This window comes from Palaemon carinicauda, chromosome 35 (genome assembly GCF_036898095.1).
Source record: "Palaemon carinicauda isolate YSFRI2023 chromosome 35, ASM3689809v2, whole genome shotgun sequence".
Lineage (NCBI taxonomy): Eukaryota > Metazoa > Arthropoda > Malacostraca > Decapoda > Palaemonidae > Palaemon > Palaemon carinicauda.
Window position 1 is genome coordinate 44,019,992 of NC_090759.1, and position 11,584 is coordinate 44,031,575.

Below are 11,584 nucleotides of genomic sequence, written 5' to 3' on the forward strand. Positions count from 1 at the left end.
CAACTTGTTTATTCCTGAGACTAGTGCTAGCAGTTCCTTTTCAACTATCGAGTAGGCTTGTTGCTGCTTCTTCAGCTTCAATGACATAAAACAATCAGGGTGAAGAATTCCTTCCTTGCCTTCTTGTAATAGGACAGCTCCATTCCCATTCCCAGAGGCAAATGGCGGTGTATATTAGGACCGAGTACCTTGCTTATCATAAGTCCTGCTATCAATGTGGATGTCATGAGATTCAGGTAATAAACGTTTGTGGCAGGCATAACAAATTTTATTTGTGTTCGATCTACCGGAATCCAGACGTGGATGATTCTATCTTTGATTGTCTTCTTACCATTATGGCTAAGATACAAGAAGATGATAGAAAGGCTTCTTTTGTCTTTGATGGTGATTTTAATGCTCATCATAGGGAGTGGTTAAGTTCTATCTCTCCTACCGATCGCCATGGCTTAAGAGCTTTAGACTTTGCCTCTGAATCAGGCTGTGAGCAAATTATATATGAAGCTACTCACAGGTCTGGTAATTACTTGGACCTCGTATACACTGACTCCCCTGGGGTTATAACTAGTAAGGTTGGTTCTCCAGTTGGGACATCTGATCATGCCTTGATTTTATTAGTAGCGAAGACTGAGCAGCCTGTCCCTGATATATCATACTCTTGTAAAATTTATATGAAATCCCAAGCAGACTGGAATGGGATTTTGCATGATGTTTTGTGCTTGAATTGTTCACAATTATATAGTAGTGTAGATCCTGTTATCCCTTTGAATGATAATCTAGTCAACATAATTGATAGGCTTATCCCTTCTCGTGTGTTAAGATACCGAGTGAAGGACAAACCGTGGTTCAATAATGATTATAGATGTGCTTATTTGGAGAAGCAGGAGGCCTATCACCTTTGGAAGGGTAACAGATCAGATTTGACCTGGAAAAACTATACTCAGCTTCGAGCTTTTGCTCAGAGAGTTTATGCCTCAACTGAAAAGGAGTACAATTTAACCATAAAAGAAACTCGTTCTGGTACAACTCAGGAACATAAATGGTGGTCTACCCTTAAATCTGCACTCTTTGGTGTAGATGCAACAGTTCCTCCTTTACTTAAACCAGATGGCTCAGTCACTCACTGTCCAAAGGAAAAGGCAACAGCTTTTGGCTAATGTTTTTGACAGTAAACAGAGTAATGAAAAACTTTAACTTCCTCATTCCTGTTTTCCTGAGGCTAAACTAACTAATTTAGCTTTTCAATCTGGTGAGATTAAAGCTCTGTTGATGGACTTTGATGCTTATGGAGGTCTAGACCCAAATGATATTTTTCCTTTGTTTTTTATAAAGACAGCAGATTTCTTAGCTCCAAAGTTATCTGTTATTTTGTGCAAGTTAACAAGAAGAGGAGCTTTTAGCACTTGTTGGAGAATTGGTAATGTTACTCCTCTATGTAAATGTGTTTGCAGTAGCTCAAGTTCCACTGATTACCGCCCAATTTCCATAACTTCCATATTATCTAAAGTTTTTGAAAGTCTTCTGGCAAAACATCTTAATAGGTTTGCTGAAGGTAATCATCTACTCCCTAGTTTGTAATTTGGTTTTCATAAAGGCCTTGGAGCATGTGATGCCCTTCTTACAATCTCCAATGCTGTACAGAAATCCCTTGATTATGGTCAGGAAGTTCGTATGATTGGCCTTGATTTTAATGCTGCCTTTGACCGTGTTAATCATGAGGCCCTTGTTTTCAAACTGAAACAGTTGGGAGTGGGTGGGTCGTTTCTTAGCATTATTATTGATTTTTTAAGTAATAGATCTCAAAGAGTTGTTGTTGATGGGCACCATAGTAAGTATAGGAATGTGATATCCGGTGTTCCACAGGGTAGTGTTCTTGGCCCATTACTTTTCATACTATATACACATGACATGTGGTTTGGCCTAGAAAATAAGCTTGTTGCATATACATATGATGCTACTCTCTTTGTATCAATTCCATCCCCTGAATGTAGATCTGGGGTTGGTGAATCCCTTAATAGAGATTTAGCTAAAATTAGTGCATGGTGCAAATTATGGGGTATGAAGTTGAATCCTAACAAAACTCAAAGTATGATTGTAAGTAGGTCAAGGACGGTGGCTCCTCAACATCCGGATCTCAGTATTGATAATGTTTCTTTAAATTTGTATGACTTTTAAAATTTTAGGTGTGATTCTCGACAGCAAATTTACTTTTGAGAAACACATTAGGTCTGTGTCTACTTCAATTGCACAAAAAATTGGCTTATTGAGAAAGTCTTACAAGATTTTCGGTGATCAATCTATTTTGAAGAAGTGTTTTAATTCTTTTATTCTACCTTATTTTGAGTATTGTTCTCCTGTCTGGTGTTCAGCTGCTGATTCTCATCTTAAATTGTTGGACAGTAACTTACGGTCTATTAAATTTCTTATTCCTGATCTAGATATTAATCTTTGGCACCCTCGTTCAATTAGTTCATTATGAATGTTGCATAAGATTTTTCATAACTCTGACCATCCTTTACATTCAGATCTCCCTGGCCAATTCTATCCTGTTCGTAATACTAGGCAGGCAGTTAATTCTAATAGCCAGGCCTTCTCCATCATATGTTTACTTTTTGCAAAGTAACCAGACAATTAAGGTTCTTTTGCAGAAAAACCATAATTTAGGTTTATTTGTAAAACTACTGGTAAAAACAAAAACAAATAAAACACAAGGAACATATCTACATAATTGATCAGTTATTGGTAAAATAAACAGTATGACAAACCACTATCTATATTGTTTATAGACTAATAGAAAGCTTTTAATTCTGGTAAAACTTCAGCAGAATGAAAGCTGTTCGAAGACAAGGAATAGAGGAATCTTATGTTAGAGCTATTGAAAATATCTGTACAAGAAGTGTACAGCAAATCTAAGACTACATAAAGATAGAAAATTCCGATTGTAAATGAGTTAGACAGGGAGACAGCATCAGTCCAAAATTATTAACACCATGCCTAGAAAAAGTTTTTAAACATTTTGACTGGTAAAATGTAGGAATTAATATTAATGAATAGTAGTTCTTTTTAGTGAATCATGGGAGGAATTGCATAGAAAGTATAGAAGATTTGAATAGAGAAATCAGAAATGTAGGACTGAAAATTAATATGAATAAAGCTTAGATAATGTTCAATGAAAATGCAGAGAAACCAGAAATGAGGGCTATGGACGAACCTCTAAAGATTGTTAATGAACATATGTACTTATAGCCCAGCGGCATAGTAAGAAATATGAAACCAATTGTTCAAATTGTTCTAAAAGCACCAAAATTGGCACACATGTGGATTAATACATTCTGAACAATTTTGGATATGGAGGCATTCAAGATTCTCCCCGTAGCACATTTGGCGGCCATTTTTCAAAATGGCCGCTATTTACCGTTAGCGTCATTGAATATGTACCATAATTTGTCTTTTTGTGGATGCTAAAGGTGATAAGTGTGCTAGAGGTGATAAGTATTGTACAATTACACATACTTCTGTGCTTACCAAATAATTTGGCTACCATTTCACAAGAAAATGAATTTTACTTTGCAGCGGCAGCGTTGGTGGCAGTGACGGCGGCTGCAGTAATAGTATAGTGTTGATAGTCATGGTGCTTGTAGTAGTAACTTGTGGTAACATGGTGGTGTTTTGTGTCTTTGCAGGTGAGGCAGCAGCAGCACCACCTGACATCAGAGACGCGTTGTTCCAGACTGCAGCCATGGCAAAGAAGTTCCAACTGGTCGATACTTTTGAGCAACGTACTCCCACAACACCTCCTGAGACAAACTGGAAGCTGTGTCTTGTATGTCAAGAGGAGACAACAGAGTCACTTGTCTGCCCAGTACTGTCTAAACGCCGAGACCCTGGGAGTGGATACACGACAATGGCTGCAAACTTGGTCAAATTTGATGAACTCGGAGAACTGCCAAGAACTGTTCAGTTACAGAGACTAGATGAAGGACAAGGTGTTGAGGCGACAATGGTTGCCCACCAGGCCAAGTGGCATAAAACATGTATGCTCAAATACAATAACACAATGCTACGAAGAGCAGAGAAGAGACGCATCGCAAGCAGCTCAGCATTTGATAGTACTGACAATGTCCAGGCCAAGCGCGCCAGAACACACTCTTCAGAAGCCACTACCAGCGGCACCTCCTGCTTTTTCTGTGGAAAGTCTGGCACAGAGACCCTACATGAAGTAACAACCTTCCAGGTGGACACACGCGTACGGAAGTGTGCAGCGCAAGTTGGGGACAATGAACTCATAGCCAGGCTCAGCATGGGTGATATGGTGGCTCTGGAGGCCAAGTACCATTCCAAGTGTTTGTTGGCTCTTTACTATCGTGCAAAGACCACTGTAGAAGCCGAGCAGAAAACTGACCATGAAGGTGTAATGTCAAGAATCGTACTGGCTGAACTGGTCCTGTATATCGAGGAAACCCACCTAGAAGAGGGCACCACCCCAGTCTTCAGACTCGCAGAACTTGTAAAGCTATACACAACAAGATTGGCAAAGTTTCCTGCGAGTTGATAGCAACAAAGTGGAGCTCTTCAGCTACCTCTCCACCATGCTTGCAGAGTCCTTTCAAGAAGAAGGCAAGGAACTGGTCGTCACTGATGGGGAGCAGGTGATCTGTGTTCCACAGCAAGAGGATGTCAACTCACTCGCACCATGCAACCAAGAAGAGGCAGACACCCGCATGATGCTACATGTAGCACATGCTGCACAACATGGTCACCACCAGATACAGGTTCGAACAGTAGACAGTGACGTCGTGGTCCTAGCAGTGATGGTAGTCCAGAAACTACCAGCTGGAGACGAACTCTGGGTAGCCTTTGGGACAGGCAAGAACTACCGCTACATTGCAGCCCATGAAATAGCTTCCTCCCTTGGTCCAGAGAAGGCATGTGCTCTTCCAATGTTTCATGCCATCACAGGGTGTGATACTGTGTCAGCCTTCGTCGGACATGGGAAGAAATCTGCCTGGGCAACATGGAACACGCTGCCAGAACTCACTGATGCCCTGCTGAGTCTGGCAAATGCACCCACAAGCATCCAAGAGGATACAATGCATGTCATCGAGAGGTTTGTCATACTCCTGTATGACCGCACAAGCAAATGCAAGGACGTCAACAAGGCGAGAAAGCAGCTCTTTGCAAAGACGAACTCTGTTCAGAACATCCCGCCAACCTACGCTGCTCTGGAGCAGCATGTGAAGAGATCTGCCCTTCAGGGTGGTCATGTCTGGGGCCAGGCATTGGTACCAACGCCCGTGCTCCCTCCACCAACAGACTGGGGCTGGCATCGGAGTGATGATGGGCTCTACACACCACTCTGGACCACACTCCCCGAGGCATCCAAGGCCTGCTATGAGCTGGTGTCTTGCGGATGCAAGAAAGGCTGCAAAAACAGCTGCAAGTGCAAGAACGCTTCACTGCAATGCACTGGTCTATGTTTCTGTGAAGGCGAATGCCAGTAGATTGGGACAGAAAACTTGCTAACCAACATTATGATCTGTAGACATTCATAATTCTGGTGACCAGATTTGAAAAGTTCGGAATCATAATTAACATAGTGTGGCAAAATCTACGTTATTGTATTACATGTATGTACTGCAGGATTACACAAGTACTGTGCCTAGAGACTGGGCTTTTGGTCGACTATATAACTACAATCTGACCATACTGTAAACTTCCCATACTCTGTGTATTATTTTGACTAGCAATTTTGCCAGCAATTTGAAATAAAAAAGCAACTTGAGCAATTAAAGTGTGTTCCTGAAATCAGGTACTGGTTATTAGAGGTATTATGTCATTGAGTATTGAAATCTTCATCAAATGTCCACTTTTTCCACAAAATGGCGGCCAGTTTGGGGGCCATTTTTGAGAAGATTCATCTAAATATCTGTTAAACATTTATTGATGTTAATTCTGATGTAAAAAAAGGGAATTTTGGCCCATCTAGCACCAAACTAACGACACATAATGAAGTCTATGTAATGACGCTAATGTTAAATGGCGGCCATTTTGAACAATGGCCGCCATATCTTCCTAAGGGCTAATCTTGAATGCCTCCATATCCAAAAATGTTTAGAATATATTAATCTACATGTGTGCCAATTTTGGTGCTTTTAGACCAATTTGAACAATTGGTCTGCTATGCCGCTGTACTATTAGAACTGACAGTGTTTCCCCCAGGCCACGAGACCGAAATCAAAAGAAGAATAAGCATGGGATGGAAAGCTTTTGGTAAACAAAATGAGATTATGATGATTAAAATTCTACGTTTTCTAAAAAGAAAAATATTTAATCAGATAGTCCTACCTGTATTAACTTATACATCAGAAACCTGAAGTTAAAAGAAGTTAAGAAAACCTTAGAACATAAGGTAGTTACAACTTGAAAAGCTATGGGAAAAATAATGGTGGGAATAACACTAAGAAACTGGAAAATAACAAAGATACGAGAGCAATCTAAGGTAGAGGATATTTTAACAATAGGCAATAAAAATAAATGGATATGCGCAGGTCATATAATGAGAATGATTTAATAAATGGACATTATTAATAACAGAATAGGTCCCTAGAGATTGCAAAAGAAGCAAGGTAAGGAAGAGAAGATAATGGATTGACGAAATGAGAAAGTTTGCAGGTGTGAACTGACATAGAAAGACCATAAACAGATGCAAGTGGAAGGTTAGGTCTGAGGCTTTTGTTCTGCAATGAAATAGTAATGACTGATGATATTTAGGTGTGTATATATATATATATATATATATATATATATATATATATATATACATATATATATGCGTAAAAATCACAGGAAAACGTGTATATATGTATATATATATATATATATATATATATATATATATATATATATGTGTGTATGTATATACATATATATATATATATATATATATATATATATATATATATATATATATATATAGTATATATATATATATTTATATATATATATACATATATATATATATATATATGTGTGTGTGTGTGTGTGTGTATACATGAAAGTTGATGTTAATTCATGTGCCATGTATAATTATATGCAAATATTTTATGTGTGAGAAAATAATTTTATGAAATTATATAGAGTCCGTTTCTGTTTCTCCAAATTAAATAGATACGTAGCAATGGGTGATTGCTATCATGATGATACAGACAACCATGAAACCAGTCGCCGGAAGGAGGAGCTGGAACAATACATCTTTTCCATGAAGGATATGTTGAGACAATGTAAGTTCTTCGAATAAAATATGGCCCCGTAACTAAACAGATTATGTATATTGCTTGCAATAAACGTACAGGTCCACTGATATACATATCAGAGGTATAAATTGCTGCTACTGATATTTTATCTGATTATCATCATCGGTATATATATATATATATATATATATATATATATATATATATATATATATATATATATATATATATATATATTGCAATTTTTTGTTTCTGGCAATACTGATTGTGATTTTAAACATGTATTTGCACTGCCAGCAGTAAACGTACAGTACTTGTGATCTAATTTTTATGTATCATATATCGTTATCATACAAGACACTTTATAGTAATGGGTACGTTTGTGCTGATTAAGTCTCCACCCTCGCTCATTCTTTTTACTTCTTGGGTCTTTTAGTGACATATTGCAAAGTACACTGGACCCGAGATCTGTTGTAAGTTTTAAGAATTGCCAAATCACTTATTTCATGACCAATGTCCAGATTACAATAATGTGCTGTTTAAACATTTTGTTTTGTTTGACAGTAAATGAAGTTCAAGAGGATGTACAGCCACAGACTGGTTATCTTTATGGTCCACATGTAGAGAATAGAGAACCAAGGGGAAGAAGTAGAGGAAGGGCCAGAGGAAGATGGGTTGACAACAGAGGAAGAGGTGGTGGACCTATAGGAGGATATAGAATCAATAATCCAGTAAGTAAACTAGTGATTTTCTTCTGACCTTTGGGAAAATTGAAAATTTTTATCTCCTTGGAATGACTGCTGTATTATGAGGCACTGGTAGTACTGAAATGTCTTATTGATGATCCAGTAAGGTTTCTAAATACATACTTACACTATAGAACCTTACAGTTTGAAAATACTTTCAGAAATATATAGAGAAGGCAATATTTATCATAATTTTGAGGAGTTTTTATTAAGTGTTGATTTTCACCATTTTTCTTGCTTACTGTCTCCTCACAGATTTGATGCCTGTGATTTGCATTCTTATCACACTTCATTACCTTGTTCTCCAAGAAAAATGACCAAATACATTATCTTCATTTTCACATAGATTACTGTATCCCAAAGTCTCAATCAAGTCCTCATATTGCATTTTTTTTCTTTTTTTCTTTCTTGTTATATGTTTTAAGATTTTTGCTTGAATGTACTTATATGAATGTATTCTGTTATTGATGATAGTATTTTAAAAGTAAATGATTTAATTATGCAAAGGATTATTTTTTGGGATTTAACTGTACAGCTTCTTACATTTCTCAAAACTGGAATATGCTCTGTAGGCTTTACATTCACCCTTCTTGTATTTCAGATTGGAGATTTTAGAAGAGAAAGGCCAACGCAAGTATGCTTTCAGGATCATTTAGAAAATTTAGAAGTTCAATGGAGTCCAGGAGAACAAGGGTATCAAATTCAATCCGAAGACCCAGATAGAGGGTGGAATTTGAAAAGCGACTTTCGTCCAAATCGAGGGTATAGAGGTAGGAAAGATTCACCAGGTCAAATATATAGAAATCCATCTCCAGGATTAATTCCTTATGATATAAATCAATACCGGACAGAGCACAAAGGTGTTCAAAGATATAGAGGCAGAAGAGACTCAACAGGAAAAAGATACACAAATCAATCTCCAGAATTTACTCCTCATGATACAAATCAATATCAGGCAGAGCACAAAGATGTTCAAGATGACAGAATTAAAGAGCACATCACAAGGCATAATCCGATTAATGCCATCAGGCCCCAGTTTTTAGCTGAGACCCTAGCTACTTATCAGAATTTTGCTTGTAGTATTCTGCAACTTCTAGAGCAGAGGAATGTGCATCCACCAGCCGTAAGAGGGATTGTTCAAAAGTTCCCTTATATATTTGTAATAAATGCTGAGGAAATTGCTCTAAGACCAAATATTCAATTATGTCAAGGCCATAATAACCGTGAAGGGTGTCAAAATCCAGAATCTTGTGGAGGTTTACATATTTGTGAAAGGTATATCTTCGATACATGTTATGAAAAGGGTTGTATTTTTGGACATCGATGGCGTACAGGCCACAATGACCCTGTGTTACGTAAATTCTTGATAGAGAGACTTCCTTTTCCAACATTGCGGCAACTTGTACAATTTGCTCAAGGCCCACCCCCTAATTCCCTTAGCTCTCTTGATATCTGCAACAACTATAATGGAGAAGGATGTAATTTCAGGAACTGTTCTTCTTTGCATATATGTCGCAGCTTTGTAACTGAACTCACACGCTGTAACATCTCAAATTGCCAACTTAACCATAACCTTTTTAGTTCTGACTGTCATCAATTGTTACAGAAACATGGAATAGCAACCAATGAAGCCCCTAGAGATATACTTGTAGCACTGCTTAACATTAATCCCTCTCTTAAAAGCAACAAAATATGCTCATCTAATGTACAAAGTGAAGATTCTAATGACAATGGAGAGGATAAATATAATGCTATAAAAAAGGTTGTCAAAGAAAATAAAACAAAGTCAAATTCAGAACAGTCAAAGGTTAACAATAAAAGATCAAAGAATAGCAAAACAAAAGAAAGTATAGATTCTTCAGATCTAGAGAAAGATTTCTCAGAAAATATTGAAGCTGACACTGAAAATGAGGAAAACAAAACAAAACTGTGTACTTCGGAAATAAACAAACAGAGAGCTTCATTAAAAAGAGATTCTTTTCGAAATGAAAGCAAATCTGCCCCCTTAAAACCTGAAATTCGTAAAACTTTGTGGTCCCATTACCTTCAAGGTGATGTTCTTGTTCCTGAAATATGTTATAACTCTGTAGAAAGCAGCTGTCACAATGAAGGGACCAACTGTCAGCGCCTGCATGCCACAAAGCATTTCCATTGGCAAGTAAAACAGCAAGATTCTTTTTGGATGAACCTACGACCAGATCAAGTTACTTGTTTAGAATATGCATTCTGTGATCCTGACAAATCAAATATAAAGTTGCCTCGTCTTGACCCAGCCACTTTAGATTACTCAGTTAGTGGCTTATTTATCCTTATGGGTCGTGAAAGCTGGCAAGCAGATTTTAAGTCAATGACTATAAGTAACACCAACAAAACAAAAACCCTCAATATTCGCAGGCTGATAACTGAGCATCTTGAAGGACAGACAATAAAATCGTCGTCGTATGTGTGGTACTTTTTAGATAAAAATAATAAATGGGTTAAGTACGGTGATGCTGATACTACTGGTGCCTCTCATCTAGTTAGTAACATAACTTCAGATGACATTGAAAAAGAATATTTACAAGATCCAAAAACATCAATGTCTTTTATGAACTCAAAATTTACTTACTTGCTTGATTTTAAGACAATGACACAAATGAACACCACTACTCGTGCAATACGGAAGATAGTGCGAAGACCATATCCTCATCTTCAAGATCACGAAAGGGAAGAGAAGAATGAGAAGACAGTAGTTGATTTGCCAATATCATGGGAACAAATGCAAGCAGGAATGCGTGTGATGTTAGTCACATTGGCGCCATCTTCCACTGAATATTTAAAAGTAGTTAGTCTTCTGAAAGGAAGAATCTCAGCCTCAAACATTCTTAAAGTTCAGAGGGTTCAGAATCCTTACCTCTGGAGAGCATTCCAGAACAAAGTAAAAGAAATGATAGCAGTGTACAAAGATGAGTCCAAAGTCAATGTTTCTCAATTGTTTCATGGAGCACCATATGACGTTGTCCATAACATTTGCTCTGAAAATTTTGACTGGAGACTTCATGGCACAAAGTCAGGTCAAAGCTTTGGCCGTGGATCTTATTTTGCTGTCAATGCAGATTACTCATATAAATATGCCAGTCCCAATAGCAACAACATAAGATGCATGTTTGTTGCCCGTGTAGCTATGGGAGCTGTAACCCAGGGTAATTCGCGTATGATCCGACCCCCACTAAATCCACTGACTTTAGTTCTTTTTGATTCTACCGTAGATAATGTAACCAAGCCAACTATCATTGTAAAGTATGACAAACAGGAATACTATCCCGAATATCTTTTAACTCTGTCTTAAGTACTCAATGGCTGTATTATGATTTCTGTTAAAAGTATTTTTCACCTAATATTTGAGAGCCCATGCAACATATGTAATCAGTATATATCAATTTGTATTTTTAAGAATTAAGTAAAAATGCGGATATTGATTAAAGGGGGTACCTTTTGTCCATTCCAACAAATTTATATTTATCATGTTTAACAGTTCTAAATTTATGTTTACAACCCTTGTTCATGCTCTTACTGACAAAGGACTCATATGTACAATACATTTATCTG

At 37.4% G+C, this 11,584-nt stretch overlaps 1 protein-coding gene across 1 annotated transcript in view; it reads left to right on the forward strand.

The window, feature by feature from the left end:
- The window catches only part of LOC137627710 (protein mono-ADP-ribosyltransferase PARP12-like), a 37,312-nt gene that overhangs the window by 25,566 nt on the left and 162 nt on the right, over positions 1–11,584 (forward strand). Inside the window, exons 2-4 of the mRNA XM_068358956.1 lie at positions 7,164–7,277; positions 7,815–7,981; positions 8,598–11,584. The exon at positions 8,598–11,584 is cut by the window's right edge and continues 162 nt beyond it. Of these exons, the coding sequence (XP_068215057.1) occupies positions 7,175–7,277; positions 7,815–7,981; positions 8,598–11,324 (2,997 nt within the window). The 5' untranslated portion in view covers positions 7,164–7,174 and the 3' untranslated portion in view covers positions 11,325–11,584. The remainder of the gene's footprint in view (positions 1–7,163; positions 7,278–7,814; positions 7,982–8,597) is intronic.